Source organism: Cavia porcellus, unplaced genomic scaffold (genome assembly GCF_034190915.1).
Source record: "Cavia porcellus strain 051 isolate PalLab524CR breed Dunkin Hartley unplaced genomic scaffold, mCavPor4.1 scaffold_32, whole genome shotgun sequence".
NCBI lineage: Eukaryota > Metazoa > Chordata > Mammalia > Rodentia > Caviidae > Cavia > Cavia porcellus.
This window is the reverse complement of record NW_026947515.1, coordinates 40742184-40769770: the sequence shown is the minus strand read 5'-3', so window position 1 is coordinate 40769770 and position 27587 is coordinate 40742184. Positions and strand designations below refer to the sequence as shown.

Genomic DNA, 27587 nt, shown 5'->3' with positions numbered 1-27587 from the left:
CTAGGTAGGGGTAAGGTGATGACTGATTTTATTATTCTTTGAAATAATTTCTGCTATATTGCTAACACAAAGGGAATGAATGTCTTCTAGGCAAACCCATGGTGCAATTTGGATACTAAATTCTTCAATATTTTTAATAAAAAATTTCAATTGTCTCCTTAATGTGTCTGATGAAGTCTTCACCTATGTCCTTGCTGACTTCTGATTAAGCTTGCTTCTCTTCAGTAGCTGGTATTTGAGATAAATAAAATCCAGCGTATCCAATTCAGCCTAATTACAACCGCTACAGCACAATTGTATGTCTTATTTTTTTTTTTTTATTTTGACTATACAACCTCTAATCTACATTATTACACTAAAAATGCTGCTGGGGAATGAGCTGGAAAACTAATGTTATGATGGGATGTAATTTCTAAACAAGGTCTGGAAGACCTGTGACATTTTAGAATTAAGCTAATTTGCCAGCAAAGAGCTTGCTGTACTAAAAGGGACACAGAAATCTAAAAAAATTACAAAGAATTGGAGTCCATTAAAAGTGTGGTTAGATAATGGCATGTTTATTAGGATTAAATAGAGGGGCATTTAACTTTAGGAAAGGTAATAATGAGAAGAACACAGAGGTTAGGGACCTCCATTGCTGGCATGTAGCTGAGAGCTTTAGTGAGTTGGCACGGGCCAGAGGGTTCCAGAATGACTCACTGCTGAGAAGTGGCTTGAATTTGCCTGGATACAGGGTTAACTGAAAGGGTCAGGAGCACACTTATGTCTTAATGCTCTAGGAAGAAGCCCATGAAGAGCCCATCACAAGAGCAGTAGCTGGCTTTTTTATTTCCTTCACTTTCTGCACTTAGAAAAAGTCAAATGCACTTTTTCGCCCTTCTAAAGACAGACTGGTTGGTTCACTTCTCCCCTCCCTGACCATAGTTGGATATGGTCAGCATTTGTGAGAGATGCCCTGACATGAAGCCCAAGCAAGAAGGTGGAAAAGGGGAAAACCCAGACAGCACAGAAACTGGGTGATCTTCCTTGGAGCTGGATCAGAGGGTAAGTACCTCAGGCAGCTGAGCACGGATGTCGTCAGATCCAATGAAGATACTTTCCAGGTGAGACCAGGTGCACTGCACCTCAAACCAGATGGAGATGACAGCATCAGCAGTGGACAGCTTCTTCTGCCAGCCTGACACTTCCTCCAAGAAAAAAGCAACGTGCTTGGACGTCATCAGGTTCTGAAGCTGGACTTGATTATCCTCCAGAACCTCGGTGAGGTCCTCATCTGACTTCAAAAGGGGGACATGGGTCCGTGGGTGGGGCTCGTATTGGAATTCCATACCAGCCCAGGTGCTCTGCAGGTCCCTTAAGACCTTCTCCATCGCCATCTCTTTCACAGCTTTGTCCACAATGCCGCGGACCTCATCCTCAAAGAGGTGCAGCTGGAGCTGCAGAAGCTGAGCCAGGGTGGTGTCTTTGTCCATAGTAAAGCTCACACCCGTGGCCTGCATCAGCTGCCTCCAGTGTCGCTCCCGGATGGCGGGATTCTGCAACTCTTCTACTGCTCGCAGGGAGGTAAGGGTGTTTATCACAGTTCTTTCCAGGCCTGTGAAGGCATCCCAGGTCCTTACCTCCTTGTCGAGGTTACGAATATGCCTGGCAAACCGTTTGCATTCCGTGTTCATGGCTTCCACGTTGATGTCTTTCCACCTGGTGGTTTCCCAGGCATGGATACTGGAGGTCACCATACCAATAGTGTCCCAAAGGTCCTTCAGCTGGCAGGCCTCCTTCCTGCACTTCTTCAGTTGCTTGTAGTCAGGCACGTTGACTTCAAACAAACCAGCGGACTCGGAAATGGAAGCCATGGTGGATTCCATCTGCTGGATCTCAACATGCCTCAAATCCAGTATTTTATGAGGAGTGATGCTATCAAACCTACAAAACACAATGTGTTCTCTTGGTAAGCTCAGCACACAGAGTCCCATTCCTAGAACCACCACAGTAAATGCTGCTAAGTATTTCCACAAAAGAGCAGTGGCTTTCATTACAGCTTCTAATCTTCGGGAGAAAAGACATTCAAGATACACTGAGATGGGAGATTTAGAGGAAGGGCAGTTCATTAGGAATATCATGCTTGGATCTTTTGTTCACATCTGAGAAGGTATATAAAATATCTCTCTTATCTTCTGTCATGGTTTATGTCTGTGTCCCCCAGGCCTCATGAGTTTGCATTGTGCATTTGTTATTGGTTCATTGTCTAGTGCTTGGATTGATGGTGTCAGTGCTCCACCCACAAAGGGGTGGAGCCAGGATGTGATGTAATGGCAGGAAGAAGGTGTGTCTTGCTTTTTGCTGGTTCCCACTTGCTGTTTGCGGCCGCCATGAACTGCGGCCCAGCCATGCCACCCTGCCCTGGAGCCAACTGAGTGTGGACTGAAACCTCCAAAATCTGTAAGAAATAAACCTTTCCTCTCCCAACTTTGGGCTTCAGGTATTTTGTCTCAGCATCGGGTAAAAAGTAACTAAGACATCTTCTAATTTCCAAGTGTACCCATCCATGTGTAGAGAGTAGTATCCTCTTATTCAAGTCCCTGTTAGATCCAGTCCTTCATTTAGCTCTTGACTTCTGAGAGATTACTTGGCCCAAACTAACCTTGTCACATTCATACAGAAACTGGAGAGCCAAAGCCCCTGCCAGGAAAGTAGTAGTGGACAATCTTTGAATGAAGGAGTGTCTTAGTTACTTTTCTGGTTGCTGAGACAAAATAACCGACAACCAAAGTTAGAGGAGGAAAGGTTTGTTTAGCTTACAGTTTGTCGAGGTTTCAGTCCATAATAGACCGGCTCCAAGGCCGGGTGGCACATGGCAGAGGGGCAACAGGTTATGGTGGAGGAAGGCAGTAAAAGCAACAAGGGAGAGCAAGACAAGCCTCTTTCTGTTCCCTATATCAAATCCAATGTAGCGGGATTGGGGTGGTGCCAGTCTAACGAGGTGACTGATTCACTCACCCTTGATCCTGCATTGTTAATCCCAGCATTGCACTATGATCAATCACCCGCTCTAGATTGAGCCACCTCCAAAAAACCCCCCTATGATCCCATAAGGCTTTGGGGGGACATCTGGACACAAACCACAACAAGGAGCCACACAGAGAAGTCTACCTTCTCTGGCATTGCTCCTTCTTGGATTAAGGTTCTCAGCCCTGGCTGCATATGAGGACTTCTGTTTCCTACAGCTAGGCTTTTGTTTAGACCACTTAAATCAGAATCATTTAGACTAGGATTCAGGACACAGCATTTTCCAAACTCCCCTGGTGATTCTGATGTGCCACGAAGGTGTCCTTTTTCATGGGAAAGCCTCATGCTGATGGTCCAGCATCAGTATCAGGCAGCAGTGTTTTCACTTGGAGGACCACATTTAGTGACCTTGAAGGCTGAATACAAAACCCTCATCGAAGCCCTAAACTGTCTGAATCATTTTCCTTCACCGTGTGCTTCAAGCCAGGCTTCTCATTGTCAGATCCACCTCTAAAGCTGTCCCTGGTCTCCCCGCCTGCTAACATTTACCTTTCTCTGGCCTGCTCCCTCCAACACCCCAGGGTAACCTATAGCTCTACACTGTACCCAGCTGTACGGTTCCAGTTCATGTTCCCTCTACTTTCTCTCCTATGCTTAACGCAGACATCCGTTGGAGGTGGCTTCTGAGCCTCATGCTGTCAGTACTGTACAGTGCTTCCCTGAAAGGCCCACGTCCCTGATCCTCCTCTCACCCAGTGTGAGAGCTCTCTATGTAACCGAGCCCCTGTCGCCAGGTAACATTCCCTGCTAACCTGGATGTTCAAGGCGTCTCTCGGTTTTCTTACACAGCCCCCCATTATCCTGCCTCCTCGTCCCCATGCTCAGGTTTGCTTGTTCCTGTGAGCACCAGGGGCTAGATATTGGGGTTGCTACGACTTAACGGAGAGAGTACATTCTCGCACAATCAGAACAAGGCACCACGGGGTTCACCTTCAAGGGGAACTTTGAAAAGAAATGAGTGCCTACAGAACTGGCTGTTTGCTCCTGTGCATTGCATGCTTGTGTTTCTATTTCTGTGTGGGCACGTGTGTGTTTGCTGGTAGACTATGGAGGGGAGGAAAAAGGAAATAAAATAACATGCAGATGACTTTTCTTGAACTCCCCTTCTTGCAATTGCAAATACAAATATTTGACCTGATGGATAAAAAATAATCCTAGATAAAGTCATTTACCTGAACTGTGTGTCACTTACACTTAATTACCACCCAACACAATAACAGTTATGTATATAATTAAATTAGTGTCAGATTAAGTTTGATGCTTGTAATACATAATTCCCGCTTATTGAATCTAGATCAGTTTGGCTCCTGGACTATGCTTGAGGTTCTACACTGTAAAAGAATAAAACAATATCACTTGCAGGCCAATGTTGTTTCTCATTTCAGGATATTTCAAAACGGAACACAAGGTTAGAGTTTCAGAGTTGAAGACTATACTTTTTCTATGTAGGAAATATAGATTCTATCCTGCGAGGAGCAGTAAATAGAGCACCAGATGGATATAAAGGGACCCAGAAATGGATCACCAAAAAAGTTGTCATTTTGCTTATTCCTCATCCTCAGAGACTGATTGTTTGTTGGTGTGAGTGGTTTGTTTTTACCTTGGTTAAAGTGAACTTAGAATACGAAATCAGCCTCTCAGTGTTAGTATAAGACCTGAAAAAATTTAAGCAATGCACAAGACCCACATCCTGTTTAACTTACTAATGGAATACAACTCAGGAATAACTTATGAGATACAAGCGATGATCGTAGTTGTGGTGTCCACATAGATGATAAATATTAACATCTCCTTCCCCATCACGTATGGATAGCCTTAACTCAGTGTTGGCTCCTCAAATATTTAGCAGAGAGCATTTGTCAAGCTTACTGCAAATTCCATCCGCCCTGTGGCATAATGTTTGTTCATTGCTTAACTATGTGGACAGTCATTTCCTGTAGTTTAACATGTATAAAAACTAATTTGGTCTACTCTGGAAGGCACCTTTAGACAGAAGGCCAGGCAACCCTCTTACCATTTCAAGGCTATAGGGCAAACTGTCAGGATACTCATATACTTAATAATAAGCTTAATAAACGTGAAGCAGTTCTACAAAATCAGGGAGAGCGATACAGTTTAAGAACAAGAAAGTCACAGGAAGCAAAGGGATGTAATGAGTCTTTGTAATTAAAATAATAATACCAAAAGTAGTTTTAATCAAAAAAGATAAATGCTTGGTGGGTCTGCATGAATAAAGCTATAATTAAGAGAAATGGAAATAGGGTGCTTGTGTATGTGGTTGTGGAAAGATATTGATTCAGGCCTTAATCCAACTTGGAGAACGGAGAGGGAGGAGGGAGAGGGAGGAGGGAGAGGGAGGAGGGAGAGGGAGGAGGGAGAGGGAGGAGGGAGAGGGAGGAGGGAGAGGGAGGAGGGAGAGGGAGGAGGGAGAGGGAGGAGGAGCAGTGATTTCCTGGGAAGCTAATCTTCGGTAAACATGACCTCAGCATCACGTCTTCATACAGGGTGAAGGTGACACATTTTCAGTTCATAGTCCCCAGGCACACAAACTCCACATGGACGTGTGGCTCTCATCATTTATATCCTGCACCTGCCCATCTTGGTAGACAGTGATTACATCACCTGCTTCTACCTGTGTGTTCATGCTTCAAGACAGGGAATCATTCTCAATTCACGTTTCCATCTTCATTTAGTTCTCTGGATTCTTTTTCCTAAATGTTTCTAAACTTAAATTTTCCCTCTCTGTAATCTTTCTCACTGTTTCAGTTAGGGCCCTACCACTTTGCACCTGGACTGTTGTGATCCGTCCCATTAAACACCTCATCTCGAATCTTTCTGGTTCCCATCTTTTGTCTATAGTCGTGAGAAGGTAGGATTTATATTTCAGAATGTCTGTGACTTAACAATTGTTTGCCATGTTATGATGATGCAAAGGCAATACACATTCAATAGAACTTGTGTTTTGAATTGTGAAGTCTGCTTTGCTTGCAGGCTGGTGAGTTACATGCAATCTTATACCATCTCATGAGGCTGAGCAGCCTCAGTCTCAGAGATCATGAAACAAACAACCGATACCATACACTGTAGTGTGTGGCTAAGCTATGGTGTTGGGTAGGTTGGGTGCATTAAGCCCATTTTTAGTTAATTTCAACTTAAAATGCGTTTGTCAGGATGTACCCCAGTTGTAAGTGGAGGAGCACGTATGTTTTGTGGTCCTCAAGGACTTTTAAATGGTTGCTGATGGTTGCACGGGATACTTGGGCCTCTCTGTTTCTCATCTCCTGTGCCCTGTTTCCTGGCCACAATAAACCTGGGTTTCTTCATGTGTTTCTTACATTTTCAGCTTTTGTGTCTTTGTATGTGCTGTTTCCTTTGCCCAGAATATCTTCACTCTGTCTTGCTTTCCTTTCTCTTCCCCTCCCCTCCCCTCCCTTCCCCTCCCCTCCCCTTCCCTTCCCTCCCCTCCTCTTCCCTCCCCTCCTCTCCCCTCCCCTCCCCTTCCCTCCCTTTCCTTTCCTCTCTTCTCTTCTCTTTTCCCCATAATCATTCTACCCCACCATTGTCTCAAACAGCATCTTTTACAGGGTGTGTGAACAACTTCCCCGGTGGGGGTTAGAGATGGCACCCAGTGTCCATGTTTTATTAGTCATTTAGTGAAAATTATTTTTGAGGCTATAAATCCTTGAGGTCAGGGAATGTGTATTATATCAAAATCCTAGTGCCTGCATCATTTTTTGCTAACTCCCCTGCTGAGATCACAGCCTCATCTAGTCTAGGAAAATCTAAATCTCCTAAATGAATCAGACTAATGGGAAGAACAGAATTGAGCTGGCCAGTAACAGGCCTTAAGAAACTGATATATCCATGGGAGATTTAATGACTAACACTGATCTTCAGAGACCATAGATACCGTGCAAGTGCAACCAAAGCCCTCCCGTCCTCTGTCCTGCTCTGTCAGGCCACTTGAAGGTCTTATTTTCTCCAGTTGTCCTGGAAGACAGCTGGCAGTGAGAGAGGCCTCCAGCAGTGTTACCCTGGCTGTTTACAGAATCTGGCTAAGAAATTCCTGGATTACTTGGTCTCAATGTGAATGAGAAGACTCTATATCATGGAAACCCTCCTTAAAATCAGGAAAACTGTGCTGAATGTCAGAAAGACTAAACAAGAGAATATCTCCCAGGGTCCTCCCTTCGTTTAAGGGGAGAATCAGTCCACAGTTTCAAGAGGGGTGGAAAGTTCTAGAACCTGGTAAAGTAGTCAATTATTGGTTAGTGTGGAAACTCAGACAAGCGTGTGCGGCTGCAGCTTCTTGAACTACAGGAGAAATAAAATCTGAATTTGTTATGAAGAGGGAACCTTAACCTGAGCAACCTGAATTCCTACAGCAATTGTCAGACTGCAAGGGCCTAAAAACACATTTCCTTTTTCCTCCTCAGAGACAAGAATATTATGAGTTGAACTCCACCTGCGTAATCCAACCAGGAACAGAAACTTGCATTCATAGAGCAATGTACAAGGTCAGCAATTTAGAAATTCATAATGGCCTAAAAGGGATAGAGCCATACACGCATAGCACATACAAATTTCAAATGCTCGTGCGTACCAAAGTGAGACACAAAACAAAATTCATGAGTCGACACCCACTAAGATTTCCTTTAGAAATAAGTGCATGATTCTGCCCCAGTCTTGATGGTTTTCTTGACAAAAAGAGAAATACATCAAAATTGCAGAAACGTTTGGTTTTCCACACTGCAGTGAGCAGTTCTTTTCAAAGCATTATCTTCTGAAGATTCATCTGCATGTCAAATTACCAGATGTGAATATGGAAAACCCAGTTAAGAGTAGCAATGTTCTCATAGCCAGCAGAGATTACAAATGCTAAGAAGGAAAAATATGCATACATCTATCAAAGAAAAGTAAAGTGAAATAAACTCCAACATCTGATCAATACACAAAGCACTATAACAATAAATAAGGACTATCGGGTTTCTGATACACATAAGAAAACCCAACAGTGTTTGCAAGCAGTCTCAGAATTCTCTAGGTATTAATCTGTGAAATTCTTTGCAAATTTACAAAAAGACAGTTGATGTGAAGACCTAATTTGCTGCCATTGGAATGGTTGTGGTCAACTCTAAGCAGCTTGAAAACCCATATCCTCACCCGTATTGTCTCTGCACGATCAGCTTTCAGTTTTGAAAATTCAATTACATGACTGAAGGAGTTTAAAAAATAAGCCTCACACTCCAAAGGAATAGTTCCTAAATGAATTAATTCCATCGATAGGCAACAGCTGCTTCTTTGGATATGTTCCTTTAAGTTTCATGCCTTGGGACTATGACTTAAAAAGAAACCAGGTATTGACCTTAAGGGTAGTGTTTTTCAAACTTGACTGCAACAGGAATCATCTGGAGAGGTTTACAAAATACTGGCACACAGGCCTTAACCCGAGGGAGGTTACTTTAGTTCACATGCACAGCAGTCCCTGAAAGTTGTAAAATCTCCCCATATGGTTCTAACGTGTCAGCAATATGGCTTAGATAGGCTTTAGTTTGAAGTTGCTTGTTCTGTATATCTGTGTGCAGTTTACATATCTGCACTTGCTTGCCTCTTAATATGCTCCTTTTGTTCTTTATAGATCTAAGGATAATGCTTGGAAGGCGACAGGTACTTAATTGCTTATTCCATGAAGGAAGAATGGTAACAGGCTCTTCCTGAAGGTGAGGAGAGAGGGGTCTGGGTACAGATTGGTTAACAGAGACAAAGTCACAGCCAGATATGAGGAATCTGTTTTGATACTAATTTACACAGAAGGGTGATTGCAGTCAACAATACAGTGCATAATCTAATTCAAGACAGCTAAAAGAAAGGATTCGGAATTTTCTCATCACAAAGAAATAGCAAATGTTTGCAAATGTTGGAGAACCTCAGTATCCTGAGGTGATTATTATATAAAGTGTAAATATACTGAGACATTGCACTGTGTGTGGAGGTTTCTGAGCATTACCGAGCACAGAGAAAACTCCTTACATCAACCTGCATGTAAATACTCCTTCCTGGAGGTTTACAAAATGTCTTCGAATATTATGTAAACATTTTATCTGCCATTTTGCTTAAAAAAGCAAGAGAATAGAAGTCTGTGACAGTTTAGAACCTAAAGGTTTAGTACAATCCTTGTTATAATTACCACATATAATCCTTGAACAAAAAGGTTCCAGATCTTTTTTTTAAGGAAAAATATTAGAACAGTATGTGATCACCGGACACAGGTCACAGTAGGACTCTGCCCACAGTACCATTGCATTTAACCAGAGGGCTGATGTAAAGGGAACAGTATGAACCAGGCTTTCTCTGCTAAAAGAATACTCAACACAAGCTCAACAAGAAAACCAACAGCAACTTGAAGATCCTAATTTTGGAAGGAAAAGAGGTTTAATTTGCATTTTTCTGATGGCAAGGGGTATTGAACACTTTTTTCTATATATTTTTTGCCTATTTGAATTTTCTATTAAGATGTATCTAGTTAATTTGTCCACTTCTTCATTGGGTTTATTGTTTTATGAATATTTTTTTTGAGTTTTTTACTCTTTTTATTAATGCTCTATCAGAAGAATAACTTGCAAAAGTTTTTTCCCATTCAGTGCCTGGTCTTTCCAGTACGTGGTTTCCTGTGCTATGCAGAACCTATTAAATTTGATGTAGGCCTATTTGCCGATTCTTGATATTTTTCTTCTGCTTTTGGAGTCCTGTTCAGGAAGTCTTTGCCCATGCCTCTGGTTTCAAGTGTTTCCTCTATGCTGTCTTCCCTAACTCTGATTCACAGTGAGATTCCACCTTACGCCAGTGAGAATGGTTGTCATCCAGAATGCAAAAACAAACACTGGTAACCATTCAGTGAACAGGAAGAGTGACCCTCCAATGCTGTTGGGGATGTAAACTAATGTGACCAATGTGGAAATCGGCATGGAGGTTTCTCAAAAGATTAAACAGAAAGAGTTTATACAGCTATGCTACTCCTGTGAATATCCCAATTAAAGATTGAATACATGCATGCCATGTTTATAGCAGCACAATTCACAATCGTAAAGCTTTGGAGGCAACCTAGAGGCCCATCGACAAGTGAACGTAGTATGAAGACAATGTAGTACATACACATGATGGAATATTACTCACCACAGATAAAAATGAAATCGTGTCACTTGCGGAGAAGTGAGTGGAATTAGACATCCTCATGTGAGAGGAAATTAGAAGTTAGCTAGACTCAGAAAGGCAAATGTGGCAACGGATTCTATTATTTGAGAAAATAAATGGCTATCGAAGGAGAGAGGAGAGGAAATGAAGAGGCAGACTTTTGGAGATGGCGAAGGGGATCAATAACAAGACAGGGAAGGGGGGATGGGTGTAAGATTGAAATTGATTAGGATATGCTAAATGCATGTGCCAATTTTCCCCAAACAACTTCACCATTATACAATAATGACATGCACTAATAAAATATAGAATTCGGAAGTGGAAAGGAGGTAACAGAGGCTCCTGAGGCCCTCACCTGAACGGGGCCTCTTTGCGGAATCTCTCCCAGAACCGCTGCTGCTCCACGTCGAAGGCCATGCACCTCTGGCGAAGGATGGTCACTTCGTCTGCCTGCAGGGGAGCCACCTGCTGCCTCACGGTGATGGCCAACTTCTTTATGTGGTTCCATTTCTCAGGGAGCTCCTGCAAAGGAGACCTCAGTATGGTCGGACTCATGGACTCCTCCCCTGTACCCTGGAGCTGGCATGGTGGAGATTCTTTGATGCACGCTACATATAATCGCTCTTGTGGCTGGCGGGGTGGAGCATGGACTCACTGGCTTTGAGAGTCACCCACAGAATTGACACGCATAACGCTGAGTGTGTCTGGAAGGTCACGGTGCGTGGCCTTAGGGTCTCTGTCTGGTCCCTCACTTCTTTTTCTTTGGTACTGTTCCCCTGCCCTACTTCTCTACCATAAATGGATCCTTTCTGCCATATTTCTGTCTTGGGGACAGCTGACCATGGACTGAATCCCCCTAAAACGTGAAACCTTTCCCTTCCATTAGCCGTGAAAATCAGGAGCTGTGTCCAGGAGCTGGAAAACCACTAACACAGGACTCTAATATTGTGCCCCTTTTACTCATTCTCCTTGGCTTCCTGCTCTCTCCATTTCTGACTCCACACTAGGCCTCTCCCCCTCAACCCCTGGCCCAGAACCACTCATCCCTTTCTATATTTTTCAGGAGTGCATGGTTACCATTTTCTGTGTCCCATATTCCGTCTCCATCTATCTTAATATCACACATTCTTATTTTCCCTAAATCAAAAATTAGCAATCTGTAATATTGGGGAAAATCTTCATTCATATTAATTCTCCTATATATCCATATCATTGCATTCTTCCATATTTATTGAGTTTCCAGAACATTCTAGATAACCTACTTATTTACTGAGTTTCCAGAACATTCTAGCTAACCTATTAAAGCTCCAACAGGGCAAGTTGAGTCATCACCAAAGCCCATTTTTCATTCTTTTCCCCCCACATCATCCCACTTTTAAACACTAAAACTTCTCTTTTTTAAATATATAAATGCACTGACCTCCAGCTGCTTAAACACTGTTTCTGGCAGTTCTTGGTTGTAGGTCTTCAGCAATTCGATCGTTTGCTTGAGGGGCTCAAACATTTCATTTGCACTGCTCTGCCGTTCTTTAAGGGCTACGAGGTGTCCCATGATCTCAACCAATCCTTGGAAATCTCCTTTCTGGACTTTCTTGAGTAGGCCACTCTCACTCTTTCTTATAAATGTTTCCAGATCATCCAGGCTAATCAACACAAACAGAACGTCAGGAGCCAGGTCTGTCCCACTCCTCCAAAGGGACACTTACTTATTTCCCTCACAGTAACAGGTAGGATTACAGAAGCTCCTGTGTGCCTGGTACTCCTTGGGTACCCTTCACAGGCTACGCCCTGAGCTAACGTGACTTTCTTTACCAGTGGGAAGCTTATGAAAGACACGGACTGAGACCTGCCTCATGAGAGAGGGTCCGCAGGAGATACGCCATCGAAATGCAGGTCTGGGACCACATAAAAGGCCTAAGTGACACAACAGTTCTCACTGGAGTAGAGTTTATAGATTAATCACTGGTACTACATCAGGGTTAACTTGTGGTGTTTGATCATTATGCTACAGCTAGCAATTGGGGAAGCCAGATTTAGCAGCTGTTAGCAGTTGGGAAAATGGGATTTAGGGTGGAAAGGAACTCTTTGTGCTATCTTTAACTTTTGTTAAGTCTGAAATGATTTTACAGTGACGAGCTCAAAAATAAGAGAATTTTTAAAAATGCTCTGGTCTATAAAGTCACGCATATTTGGGTTTGACTTTGACACATTAAATATATGACCATGTCCAAGTCATTCAATTTATGATCTACAGGATCAGAGGAAGCGTTTGTATTTCACTATTCTGAGAGGTAGATGAGATTTATTCTTTAATTAAATATTCATCGAGTGTCTATTATGAGCCCTGGAATGCTTCCAGGGCTTGGGGATGGAACGGTAAATAAGATAAACAAAGCCTTTACCCATGTGCAGCTTACTTTCTGGGGGGAAAGTAAGCAAAAACAAATCATGCAATCGGTTGCATGGTTTCATATAGTAATAAATGCTAATGGAAAAATTAGAAAAATAAATAGGGACTAAATATAAGACTGCGGTCAGTAAAGGCCTTTCTCTGGAGATCATTTTGAACAGAAAATAAAAGAAGGGAAAGGTATGAACCCCAGAATGAGGTGCAAGAGGAGACATTGGGTAGAAGGAATAACAGGAGCAAAGGTTCTGTGGTTGAATTAAATTTGGTTTGTTTGAACAAAGGACAAAATAAGGGGGCAGAAGTCTGAAAGAAATGGGGAAAAGCACAGAGAGAATGGAGTTAGGGTGCTAACGAGGGACTAGGTAACATAGGATCCTATTCAGCCTGTTTTTTTTTAATCATGAGGTAAGTTCTCACTAAGTTGCTAAATTGTCTAGGCGGGGCTCAAGTTAACTATCCTCCTGACTCAGCAGCCTTCAGTGATGGGACTATAGCTGTGTTCTACTGTGCCTGACTGAGAACAACACCTAGCAGGAAGTGGCTCGGGTGGTGGAGGAAAGAAGCCCACACAGCACCTGGGCACAAAGAGGATTGTCCAGGTGACATCTGCGTTGTCTTTGACCTGGATGGTGAACCTGAGAAGGAACCAGATGCAAGGTAATTTTGCATGTAGGTGTAATAGGGTCCACAAAGAGATGAAATATCAGTAACTCCAGGGAATGTGGCAGATTATGGTGCTACTGGCAGATATGAGGAAAAACTGGAGAAGGTCAGGGTTTGGATTAGCTTAGTTTTATCTTGTTTCATTTTATTTTGTTTTGTTTTGTTGGAGATGTCCTACATTACCAGGGTCTCAAACAATGTAAGTTTGTTATGATTAACGGACACCAGTGATCTAAACGCAAGATTCATTAGGCAATTACATGCAAATCTGGAGATCCTAGAAGATGGGGCTTAAAATATAAATCTGGCTGCCTTTAGCACACAGATGTTTTAAGTTTACCTGTGCAGTGCTGGAGAAGCCCAGGGCTTTGGGCACACCAGCTGTGTGCTCTACCACTGAGCACCATCACCAGCTCCACAGAGGCTTCTGAAGCACTGGCTGAAGTTATCTGGAAAGTGCATGTTGACAGAGAAGAAAATCCAGCACTGAGGCTTCAGGAACTTTAGTATTTTGAGGGTTAGGAGAGCAGAGGAGCCCAGAAAAGGAGATCTAGTGAGATCGGAAGAAAACAAGGGAAGTGAGGGTCTCTGAAGGATGCTGTTGGGGAAAGAGGGAGGGTTCACTGTGGCAAACTGCTGAGAAGCGGAAGTCAGTTGACCCTTGACAATTACCGCTGGATTTGGTCACATGAAAATTGCTGGTGGTTTTGACCAGAATGGTTTTAGTGCGGTAGTACAGCAAAGGCTGAATGGAAAATAAGTTGGAGGACACAGGGCTTCTGTTTCTCACTGCACGGCACACATGACAACACAAATGACTCTTCCGGAAAAAAACTGAAATGCTTAAGCAAAACGTCAAAATCAATGAAAAATGTATCAGTAAGGTAACATGAAGTTAAGGACTGTCCAGTCCTGGAAAACAAAGAAGCATATGGAGATTTGCAAGATCTGAAGCTGTATTCATGTCATAGTTTCCACTTTTATTGTGTTATGAACTGTAGAGATGGGTGATAAGCACAGGACCCACTCGGGTGAGAGCTCATGGGTGGGTGCCTGTGACACTGGGAAACAACTTAGTAAGAAAAAATAAACAAATGTGCTGGGGAGCAGACAGCAGTCTGGAAACTTAGCCGCTTGGATTTCGGCACTGAGAGATCACAGCAGGCAGGGATCCCAGTGTGCCAGGGCTGGCAAAAACAATGCAAATTTTCCTGCAAGACAGCAACCAACCAGAATCCAGTCCTCAAAGATTCCTGACATAAAATTTCAAGGAATGTGATTTTACAATGAAAGTCATAAAATACACCAGGAAAGAAGTCACCATGAGCCGGAGTCAGCAGAATGAATGAAATTAAAACTGAAGAGTTCAGATAGAGGAATTCAGACGTAAAATCCAAATGTGCCAGATGTGATGTGTTCTGGATGTTCCCCAAACATACTCAGAATCTGTGCTGGTGTGTAGACCGTTCTACTGAAGGCCAGATTTTAAAAAGTGATGAAATTGACTGTTGTGGGTAACAGTTACAGCCTCTGACAGGATTACTTTGTGAGATGAAGCGTAGGAAAAAAAAAGATAGGACATATGAAAGCTTTTTTTTATGTCTTACAGCATTGCAACAAGGAATATTCTGTGCTAGGTCAATGGGCAATTCCAGGAGAATAAAACTACTGATTTTTGTAGGTTTTTATGTTACTTAAATAGATGATACAAAAAAATCTATTTTTTAAGTGGACAAATCAAAAGTTGTCTTGAATTCAACACAGGAAAAATGGTTTAAACACTTAAACATGCCTACATAAGGGGTTCAACAGTCAAAGTAATTTCACGTATCATAAGAGCTCTGGAAGAACAAAATTATGGGCAAGAAGAAATAGTGAGGAAAGCCTGGTCAGGATTTTCTTGAACCACTGAAAGGTAATAAATGCATCTCAGGAAAACCCAACAAATTCCAGGCAGCATGAATCTAAAGAAACCCTCACATAGATGCTTCAATGTGAAACTTCATTACCAGAGGAGGAAATATAATATTAAACTTTGTCTCAGAGCACAGATATATTTTTAACTATACAGAAATAAATAAAAGAAGAAAAGCTAGACAAAGAGCTGATCTTTCACCAGCAAAAATAGAAGCTAGGGCACAACAGAATAATATTTTCAATAATCAAAGAAATGTGTTTTCTCACAAAGTTCTTCCACAAAACCACTTATTTCAAGCACAAGTGCAAAACAGATAGACTTTCGAAAGAGAAATAATGAGAGGGTTCTGTCAATAGAAGCTTGCAAAGGGAATTTCTAATGGGTGCACCCCAGGAAAAGGCCTGTCTATTGTGCACAAAGATGGCATGGAAAAAAAGCTGGAGAAATAATGGTGAATCTAAGTGGACAGTAAAGAAATGGGGAGCTGAGCATGAAGCTCAGAGAGCTTGCCTGGCATGCACGGGCCCTGGACTCCATGCTCAGCACTGACAAACAATTTAGGTGTATACATTTTTAAAATAAAGTATAATTTTGAGAGTTTAATTAAGTAATGGAGAGCAATCTATACTACTAGGAGTGAAAGGATATGATTTTTTGGATGAACAGTACACATGGAATTATTCTTGCACAGGTTTTAAGGAGAGTAAAATCACTCATGGACATTTTATTTTTTAATTTTAGGATGCTTATTTAAGCAGCTGTTGTAAAACCACATACATAGTTTACAGATTAGCAATATGACAAAACAGATTAGGGAAAAGAAAAGAAAACATTTTAAAAATTCAACCTGAAAGCAGGAAGGAAGAAAAACAACCACAAATAGAATGTACATGATAAAACAGAATATTTAAATTCAAAATATAACAGTAAACGCTAATGAACAAAGCCCTCCAGTTAAAGGATAAATATTGTTAAAGTGGCTAAAAGTTTTAGCTGGTAACTGATTGTAAAAAATAGTCTCTTAATGTAATCACATAGCAATAGATAAATCTAAAACATAAAAAGATGTATCAAGTAAATAACACACAAAGGAAAACAGATTTAGCTACATCAGTATAAAACAAAACAGATTGCACTATAAGAAGTATAGCTGGGGATAGAGAAAACTCTTTAATTTTTAATTAAAATGTTTAGTTTTCAGGAAAACATGAAAAGTCAAAGTCTGTGAGCCCATAAAACAACACAACCTTAAAACATGGGAAACAGGGAGTGACAGAATTACAAGGAGAAATCAACAGTGCACCGTCAAAAAGGAGGATTTCATACAATTCTCTTGGTAATTTGCAAGCAGATTAAGAAATGCCGGAAGAACAGATGTAAGCAGAATTAACAAGCTTGATCAAACAGACATGCGCACATTACTGTAGAGTATATACTCTTCACACATGCAGGGGAAACTTATAAAAACTGACTGTACTATCATATATATGAAGCAAAGTTCAACAATTTCAGAATCTTGGAATTACAGGTGTCACATTGTCTCATTACAATGCAGTTAATCTAGAAATCAGTAACAGAAATCTAACTAGAAAAACCTCACGCTTGACAGGAAGACCCAAATCATTATAATATTTAAAATATTTAGAACTAGATCATAATAAAATATTACCTATTAAAACTGGAGAGATGTAAATAATGCTGTTTGTAGAAGGGAATTTAACAATTAAAATGGTAGTGTTCGAAAAGGTAGAAGGCTCAAAATTAATAGGCAAAGCATCAATATTAAGTTAACCAAAGAACAGAAAATAAATCCAAGACAGTAGTAAAAGAAAGTAATAAATATAAATTTGTATTATTGAGATAAAAAATGATGATAATGTATAGAATCAATGAATTGATAAAATAGTTCTTTGTAAATCTCTGGCAAGAATAACTGAGAAAAAAGCATAATAAAAATTAACTAAAAATGAATAGAAATAAAAAGGGAACATATCAGACACTGTAGAGGTTAAACTGGTGAGTGCTTGTTACAAGTTTTATGACACTAATTTGATGGTTTTCATGAGATGGACATATTTCTAGAGAATATGATATTAAAATGACTTACTAAGAAAAGACATTTTAACATGTTTATAACCATTAAAAAATTACACCTTAAAATCTTCCCACAAAGAAAATGACAAGCTTAAATGTCTCTCTGTAAGATTTAAATCAAATTTCAAGGATCAAAGAATTCCAATATTACACCAGCTCTTCCAGAGAACAAACGGGAAGGGTTATTTCTTAACTTGTTTTATAAAGCTGGCAAAACCATGAAATCAAAATCAGACAAAAGCAGAAATAAAAAGGAACAGTGGAAGCTAATCTCAATCACAAATGTGAGTCCAGCAATGCTTAACAAAATATTTGCAAGCAAAATGGACCAGTGGGTATATTGGAAACAATCATACATTGTGTTGACAGCAATCTCAGTAATATTAGATTGGCTTAATATGAGAAATCAAATAACACTCACTACCTTAACATTTCAAGGAAATAAAATTATTTAAAGAAATTAGAAATGGCATTTGATAAATACCTTACACACACTTATGCTCTTAATAAATTAAGAATAGAAGAAAACTTCTTTAATCAGATATAGTGAATACACAAAAATCTCATTCAATTATTATACTTAGTAGTATAGTATAATAAGAAAGGTAAATGCATAATGACTGAGAAGGAAAAGGTAAAAGCCATGAATTAGTAGATGATATACATAACAATCCCAGGAGAATACACAGAAACATTATTAGAATTAGTAAGTTAATTTAGCAAGATTGATTGATACAAAATTAGTGTACAAAAACCAATTGCATTTGCATAGAAAATATGACTTAAAAACACTTTATACTAGGAACAAAAACAAAGACTGAATCACAATACAAGTGAATTATTTAAAAAATAATGACGACAAGGTTTCATTGACAGAAATAAAAAGGACATCAGAGGAGACACGACATATTCTTGAAGCTGAACATTAAATTCTATAAGGAAGGGAGTTCTCCTCAAATTGACATATAGTCAGTGTAAAGGCAATCAAAATCCCAATAATCTTTTTCTTCTATGAACTAATGAATAAGATTTATATTAAAAAGTAATGGCCACGAATTGACAAGATATTCTTAATGAAAATGAAGAAATCTGGGACTTGCCCTCCCAGATATCAAGATTTATTACAAGGCTATAATAATTAGGATTTTGTCATTCATGCAGCAGGAAACGAGAGAGTACTCAGTGTGAAAGAGCATATTCTATAACATTCAGAAGAGGATACTGGGCAGTATCATTAAGATCTGTAGGCAAAATAAAAAGATTTATTTAATATGACAAAAGAAGAGCAATGTAAGAGAATCATAGATATCCTTTGCTACACTGAAATTAAGAATCACTTATTAAACACGGTGGTTCCTTGGTATTCAGGACTCCCCGTCTAGCAAAACCTATAGGGGCTTCAGGGGTTTGAGCACATAGTATTTGCACCCCCTTCACACATGCCCCCACATACTGTACATCTCTAGGTTACTTATAATTAACAGTACAATGTAAATGCCATGTAAATAGTTGTTATACTGCATTGTTTAGGGAATAGTGGCAAGAAAAATGTCTGCACATGTTCAGTGCAAATGCAATTTTAAAAGATATTATTCAGAGAGAGCCAGCAGACCCACCTCCGCCCACTGGTCCCCACCACTGGAGGGCTTCCTGCAGGCAGCCAGTGTGGGCAGAGAGAACCAGACAGATCTGCCACCACCTGCTGGGAGCTGCCTCTGGAAGGGTCCTTCCTGTGGACAGCCAGGAGGAACAGGGACACACAGACAGGTAAGCCCCGTGCACCTATAGGCCACCATTGGGGGCTCCTGGTTCCTGTGGGGAGCCATCACCCACCAGGAGAATCAAACAAAAACAATCCTGTGTGCCTGCCACCACCCTGGGAGTCCCAGTGTAGACACACAGGCTAAGAAGCACTTCACACACACCTGGTCTTTGGGGAAGCCCCAGGGTAGCTGCACAGATCCCAAAGAAGCCTGCCCCACACCCTGGTACCTCCTGTAAATCGGGGGTCAGAGGCCCCCAGATGCCTGTCCCATTCCCCTACAGCACTGAGGGGCAGCCAAAGTAGGAAGTGCCTGGGGTCCCAGAACTAGCTTGTTTGGAGGAATCCAGAAGAATGTCAAGATGAAAGAGCAAAAAAGCAATCTCAGACCTCCAGCCCACACAGAGCAAGTCTGGGAGATACAGTCGTAGAAGAAAATGAAAGTCATACACCTGAAATCTCTGAGAGGATAGCAACTGAAGTAAAGAAACAATTTCAGAAGACTGTAAATGTAATCAAATCAGAAATAACATTCCAGGTAAAAGAAGAAATCATAGGCATACTGAAAGAATTGCTCAGCATATGTCAAGAAGACATAGATTAAAAAGAGGAGCATGGGAAAGTGATGGAAACCTTGAATGAATGTAGAATGCATGAAACAGATTCAAAAAGAGATTCAGGAAATTAAAAAGTCAATCAAAAACTGTCAAAAATGCTTGACAGAGACTGGAGTTCAAACCTTGAAGACAGGATTTTTAAGATCTCTTAAAAATAACAAGGAATCAGGAAATAACAATTCAACAGCTGCAAGATGACTCAAAGAAGCATAATTTAAGAGTGTTAGGTATCATTGAAGAAGGGGTCAACAAAATGAAATTAAAAGGCTACTTACAGCAGAAAATTTCCCAAACATGGGAAATGGATCTGGTATGCAGATAAGTGAAACATATAGAACTCCAACTAGGCATAACCAAAGTAAATCCACACCCAGACATATAATAATCAAGATCCCAGAAATTCAGCACAAGAACAGAATATTAAAAGCTGTTAGAGAAAAGAGACAGATCACCTATAAAGGAAAACCAATCAGAATCACAGCAGACTTCTCAACACAAACCACCAAGTCAAGAAGAGTTTGGAGTGAAGTGTTTCAAACCCTGCAAGAAAACAACTTCCAACCTAGATTGATCTACCCTGCAAAACTATCTTTCAAAATTGATGGAAAAATAAGATATTTCCATATAAAGAACAACTGAAGGAATTCATGACTGTGAAACCAACCCTACAGAGAGTGCTAAAGGATATTCTAGAGAGAGATAAAGATGACCATGGTCCAAGGAGCAGCAGCAGAGGGGGATCCCCAAACAAGATAGGCAATTGAATGAAGGGCAAAAGTGGAGGATCAACAGCAGGACAGCAGGACAGAACCAATGTATGCTGGTTGTAATCATTAATGTAGATGGCCTCAGGTCAGCAATAAAAAGAAACACAGGGAGAGTGGATCAAGAAACAAGATCCATCAATATACTGTATACAAGAAACACGTCTAACTGGAAAGGAAATTCATAGACTGAAAATCAAAGCAGAGAAAACAATTGTTCTGTGTGACAGGAGACCAGAAAAAAAGGAGAGTACCTTGCCCATCAACTGCAGAATGGATAAGAAAGATACGGTATCTGCAGTGGGAAGCTGTAAAGTAGAATAATCTCAAGAGTCCTGCAGGTAAATGGATGTAGATCATGTTCACGGGCGAAACAGTTGGAACTCATACACATGAACCCCAGCTTAAGATACAGAAGGAGTTAGTGAGATCCAAAAGCAAAATAGTTATTGTAGGAGTGATGGGGAGGAAACACCTGGGAGGGAAAGGTGGTCACTGCTGTTAATTTCTTATTGTCTTGTATTGAACTCTTTGTTTTCATAATTTTGTTAGGTTTGGCTTTGTTCTGTCTTGTTAGATTCTATGCTGTCAGATGGTAGGGGCAGCTATTTTGGACGTAATGGGACGTATTATGGTAATCGTGGTTGGTTTCCGATTATCTTGTTTTGAGGTTTTATAATGCTTTCATTTGTTTAATTGATTTTATTCTGTTTTTGTTTTATTTTATTACGTGTGACAGTAAGAACAGCTATTTTGAAGAAAATGAGACATTGTGGCAGCCATTGCTGACTTCCTATCATCTTGTTTTGAGGTCCTATCATGCTTTTGTTTTTTTGTTTTGATTGGTTCTATCCTGTTGTGTTTTATTTGATTTTACTGGGTGTGATGGTATGGACAATTTTTTTGAGGAAAATGAGATATTATAGTAGCCATTGTTCATTTCCTGTTATCTGGATTTGAAGTCCTGTAATGCTTTCATTCTTTTGAATGGTTTTATACTATTTTGTTATGTTTGATATTATTGTGTGTGAAGGTATGCTCAACTATTTCGAAGAAAACCAGAGACATTATGGTAGCCACTGTTGATGTCCTAGTGTCTTGTTGTGAAGTGCTGTGTTGCTTGTGTTGCTCTGGTCTGATTTGCTTTGTTCTGTTTTGCTTTTATTCTCTTTAAAATAAAAAGTTAAAAAAACATAAAAGATACTATTTTAGAGCTGATGATTGCTGGCTGAATCTACAGATGCTCATCCTGTGTGTACAGAGGTCCATCTGTGAATACCGTAACTGGAGTTAGGAGACAGAACACAAGTGGCAGGCTATTTTATGACACATTCAACTATCAAAAGATTAGATATGAACTAAAGTAGCTCATAGTTTTCTTGAGGGGAAGAATAAAGTCCAGTTGGAAAGTAAGCAATACATATGAATAGACACAGGAAAGAAAAGTCACCCAAAACATGAAAAGATGAGCCCTCTTACTCGTAATCAGAAGAATACATAGTATGTGCTCGAATGAGCTACTGCCAAAGCCCCGGTAGAGAGGCCCGCTGTCAATCTCTGAGATGTGGAGAGGCAGGATTCTCCTACATGGCTGACTGTGCTCTGAGGAGGGTTTGCTGTTATACTGTGCTCTTTCACTCCGCAGCTCTGCTCTCAGACAGACACCCTAAAGGAATGCTTGACCACCTGCATTAGGATGCGTCCATAAGATCACGGGTCACAACTTTGTTGATATCAGAAAAACCACCAGAAACTGTCAGAATGTACGTTGACTGATAAATGGACTGATCACTTTATATTCAGGTAATGGAATACTCTATAGCAGTAAAACATGAATGAGGTACTGCTACACTTTCAACCTCCCAAACTGCAAATATGATGCTAAGTGAAAGAAACAAATTAAAATACATTGTTTCATTTTCTTAAAGTTACAGTACAAATCTCTATACGTGTGTGTGTGTGTGTGTGTGTGTGTGTGTGTGTGTGTGTGTGTACACAGTCATACACACACAAAGCCATGAACAAAACTGGAAGGTGATTATTTACATCTAGGGCAGAGAGGAGAAGGATTTTTATCACAGAAGAGCAAAGAATTTTAATTAATTAATTAAATAAATAATTTTAAAATGTTTACATTGTTTCTTTTTTCATTGTCTTTTTCTTTTACTGAGACAGAGTCCAGGCTGGCCTCAGACTCACAGCAATCCTCCTGCCTCAGCTTCCTAAGAGCTGGGATTACAGGTGCACCACCATGCCCAGCAAAAATTTTAAAATTTAGTAAATGTTCTTATGCAAGTTTTTGTTTTATTATTTTTCTTTAAATTGTACTAAATTTTAGTAGAACTTCTGTGGAAAGGAAATGGGAGGTAAATAACTTAAGTACAGAAACAGCTGTTGAGTTTTTGCTGTGAAGAGCAACGTATACAAAATGGCCCAACCACATCTGCTTCTCAGGGGCACCATGTAGCTCAGAATTGTAAGATGTGCTGTTGCTCAGTCTCTTTGGTCTCTCTTAGCCTGAAACAGATGTGTGGTATCTCCTTGAATTTCCTGGTCTGGATATGACAAAAATTTTGTAGCAATGACTTTGTGTACTTTGGTTCAAATTGCAGAATTGAACCTGTAAACTATGTTTAAAAATGATGTAATTGGAAGGATCAGTGGGACCCTAATGCTTTGTATGACAACATGTTCACATGCTGTTGAGAAGGTGAAAAGGGACAAATTGATACTGTTAGAGACAGGGAATAGTGAAGGCATGTTGTTTGTCCAATTTCTGTTCCTGTAGCAAAATACCTGGGGCTGGGTACTTTATAAAATGAAGAAGGTTTTTTTTTTTTTTTTTTTGGTCTTTTTTGAGACAAGGTCTCGCTATGCAGTTTAGCCTGGCCTTGAGCTCACTTTGTAGCCCAGGCTGGTCTCGAACTCCCAACAACCCTCCCACCTCAGCCTACCGAGTGCTGGGATTATAGGTGTGAGCTACCATGCCCAGCTCAATGAAGAGGTTTCTTTGGCTTATGATATTACCGGCATTCCGGAAAGGGTAACTCACTGTATCACAGAAAGCAGCATGGCAAAATAGGATAGCAACCAGTCATATCCACCAGGAATCCAGCACGTAGTGCAGTTTGCCTTGTAACAACCTGCTCTGGTGAGAACTAATTGCCTCCATGAGACCAGCATCAACCCTTGGAAGAGACCTCGTACTTTCTACTGGTCCCATGCCTTAAAGATTTTTCTACTTCCTCACAACCACTAGGGACCAAACTTGTGCCACTTGAACTTTTGGGGGATCCAGTTAACCCATAGCCAAAGCACAGAAACAAAATAGGTCCTTGAGTAGGTAAAGAAGGCTGGATTTACAAAGGCAGGGACAGCTTATACACTGCCAGGGGAGGTAGCTGGAGGAACAATGCAGGCAGCTTGGTAGACTTGTTAGTGAAGGGGTGAGTTTGTTTTCTCATGAGTCCTTCTAGTTTTTCAGTGAAAGAAGAAACAAGGTAATGAAGGCAGAGAAGATGGTTGGAGCTTGAGGAAGGCCAAAAATTGGCAGTGTGGGAGCCCTGGGAACCAACTACAAAAACACACAGAGCCTACTCAAAAATACAGGCTCATACATTTCACGTGGGACTGGCTGGGAGAGCGGTTTGCTTTGCTTCAGCAAAGCTGAATTCCTCAGGTAAAGATGCAGAGCACTGACTTTTAAACAGAGTCAGGGTTTCTGCAAGGTGGCAACAGGAGGAAATGGGGTCTAGTACAAGAGATTCTGAGAAGGTGGTAGCATCGACAGATTGGAAATCCTGATGGGTCTGAAGAATTCTGCGCAGTGGGGCTGTCAGGCAAGTGAGGTGGAAAGATACCAGGTGTGGGCAGAGAATGGAACGCTTACCCCTGAGCGTTTGAAGGGAGAGCAATTACTTCCTCCCCTCCCCTTCCCTCCCAGGAGCCCAGAGCGTGGCCAGACAGCAGTCACCAGCAGAAGAAAGGCACACTGGAGTGAAGGGATCAGCAGATAAGCTGCCTTGGAGCTTCCGTGGGGGTGCTCGGCCACCAAGGGTGATTGATTGTCAGGCAGAAGCACAGGAATGGAAGAACTTGAGCCAGAGGACAAGATCTTCAGTGATGAGGAAGAAAGATGGTGAGCTTGTCTGGGGACCTCAGCAGGGCTGAGTGACAGAAGTCACTGCATGAGGAGCTGGGGATTTGGAGGGAGCATGGTGGTGAATAACTTAGAAGCAGCCCTGAAGGGCAAGGACGTTTTCCCCACCTCTGGGTGACACCTCTTGGCCCGGTATATGAAGGAAGAAATTGTTTCTGTATTATGTACTATTTCTATTTTTAACTAATACTCAAGAACACAACAAAACATTCTGAACTGCAGCAAGGTTAATAGGATAAATGACTTCATGTTAAATCTGGACACCTTCTTAGATGAAACCATTTTCACTGTCTGGCTTCACAGATGACTGCTGTACTGTGTTTCTCCTATTGGGTCTGTTAGAATAACTGTTAGATCCTCTGAAGCTCTGTCTTAGATTCTGTAGCAACACACAAGTGACACTTTGATCTTCTCACATCTGGGATCTTGCAGATCCTGAAGGGACTGCTCCTTGCAGGGTCGCCCAACCCCGTGTGATGCCTGACCTGAAAGTATCCTTTTCATTTGCAAACCAACAAACCCAGAGCCCAGTATCTCCTGGACTGCTGGTTTCGTCATTTCAAAATAATAGCAAAGTCTAAATTTAAAAACCTTCCTCAAGTTCTAGACTGCCAGGCCTACCAACAGGGGCCCAAAGCACCTGTCCTCCGCAACAGAGCTTCATCTGGGTGCATCTGTCACTGTCCTACTGCCCACCAAAACGTCCTCATCTTGTCTCTGGGCTCCCCAGTGAGCCAAAGCTTTTATGCATCCAGAGGACTGGCTGTCGCTCCTTAAAGAACACCCAGGAAGATCTCATCAAAAAATTTCTGCAGGACTTTCTTGTGGTTTTCTAAAGTGGTGGGCATCACCCTTGCAAAGACTGTTGGAGTTGAAGACAGACAAATTCTGAATTTTGTTATTTCCTTTCGGCTCATGGTTCCAGATCACAGAACAACCAGCATCAGCACCAAAGTAAGGAGAGGGGTCAACTTGTTTTCCTGGCACGTTAAGTAGTCTCTGAACAGAAAGAGCTATGGCTGTTCTACCTGAGAATTATGAGTGGGGTGTGCATCTAGATTCTGACTGCAAAGACCTTTGGAGACAAGGATGAGGTAGAGAGGCCAAGGGACTGCTGACTGACTGAACTGTTCATTTAGGGGATGATGCTATGCGTTAGAAAGCTCAGGACTGACTGGATGGTCCAGGCTCACTGTGGGGAAGGCAACTTCAAACTTAGTCTGGAAGGGCACAGACAGGCACCTAGGAGTTGGGGCTTTTATGGACCCCACCAGGGCTCAGCTGGACCCTCTGAAGCAAGGAGTAAGTGATAAAAATAAATCTAAGTGGCCCATGAAGTCCCCCTCTGCTTAAAAGGCATAAAGAAATTTCACAGTGAGAGTCACAAAGGAAGGCTGGATCTGATTATTATCTTGAACATTATTGACCACTTACTGGGTGTCTTTCACCCCCTGGGCACCAAGTGGAAAATAAAACAGAGACTTTAGTGAACAAAAGAAAGGGCAGGATTGAAGTTACCCTGGAGTGGGACTTCCAACCAGCTGTTTTAATTTTTAATTTAGGCAGTAAGCCCATTGGGGAGATATGAAGATGATTACAAACATGGTCTTACGGGCAGCCTTGGGTGCTGGAAGGAAGCTAGGACGACCTTTACCTGTTCGTGACATAGTCAACGAGATGCTGTTTGAACATGAGGCTCCACTTTTTAATTATGTTCATCAGAGATGCCTTAAAGGGCCGCACGTCGATTTTCATCCAGCCGTCAAACACCTTGGTGGGCTCTAGTCTGCCCACCTCTCCATAGAGCTTCTCATAGGAGTCAATTTGGGCTTTGAACTGATGTAGGAGGGGTGGGGTCTCTGGGATGCCATCTTCCACATGAGCTTCGATCTCCTCAGCTGTGAGGATGTGGCCATACAGCAGAAACTGGCCCAGAACCTCCTTCCGGTCCTCCACATAGAGGTAGGAAAACTGGCTGAGTGTGTTCCGATAGCCACAGCAGAGGGTCATCATGCTCTGGACCCTCTGCAGGAGTGAGTCCCGCATGGTTGCCAAGTCGGCCATGCCCTCCAGTGCGACCTGGAGAAGAGGGAAGGTGCCAGGGGGAGGTTACACCAGGGCTTGGTGGGATGCTCCAGACGGGGCTGGAAGGCAGAGCATTGCAGGTCCAGTACCTGGTAGTGAGGAGAGCCATTCTGCGAGGAGAGGCGTGGTACCAGAGATGATATCCCAAAAACACTTGCGATGAGATTCTCGACGATGTCGTAGAAGCCTCCTTTGACTCCAGACTCCAGAGAAGGATGGAAAACTAATTCTGGGATGGCAAGGCTGAGCTGTGCTTCAAACACAGGAGTGAGCCCCACCTTGCATTCTGCAAAACACATCAGCAGAAGAACAATGAACAGGAGAAATGGGAAAAGCAGAAGCCTGATCTGAAATAACCACGGGTGTTTCTCCGGAGTATAGAAAAACCGGAGATGGAAATGTTGTTAGGGAAGGTGCGAGGGAGAGCCTTGCAGAGTTTCTCACTGTGGAGCTGCTGATATTTTGGATAAGCCAGTTTTGCACCAGGCTATCGGGCTTTGCAACGCATTGACTGTCCTTGATCTCCTGGCAAAATTCCCAAAATCCAGCAGAAGCAAACCAATCCCCTTCCACACTCTCAAATGCCTCCTGGGGACAGAGCTTCCTCTTCTTGAGAAGAGGCTGATTTTTCAGAGCTAGTTTTTTAGAAGCAGACCATTTCTTCCTGGGTCACGCTAGTCTACCGGTGATCACTAAACTGTTGTGGGAAGCTTGCCAATGATAGTATTAGTTTGAGAAACAAAGAGGGATTATGACCCTGCCTTTTTTGCTTCCTTTCTGAAAATACAGAACTTGTTTTAATTCCATAGTCCCGTGGTAATAAAAATTTTAAAAACAGTATAAATAATTCACAAATTC

At 41.5% G+C, this 27587-nt stretch overlaps 1 protein-coding gene across 2 annotated transcripts in view; it reads right to left on the bottom strand.

The window, feature by feature from the left end:
- The window catches only part of Dnah9 (dynein axonemal heavy chain 9), a 365933-nt gene that overhangs the window by 270584 nt on the left and 67762 nt on the right, over positions 1–27587 (bottom strand). For both annotated transcript variants that reach the window (XM_063242417.1, XM_063242418.1), the window contains exons 16-20: positions 26819–27015; positions 26299–26723; positions 11678–11900; positions 10613–10779; positions 1053–1923 (exon numbers count right to left, since the gene is read on the bottom strand). In XM_063242417.1, coding sequence (XP_063098487.1) covers positions 1053–1923; positions 10613–10779; positions 11678–11900; positions 26299–26723; positions 26819–27015 — 1883 coding nt within the window. The remainder of the gene's footprint in view (positions 1–1052; positions 1924–10612; positions 10780–11677; positions 11901–26298; positions 26724–26818; positions 27016–27587) is intronic.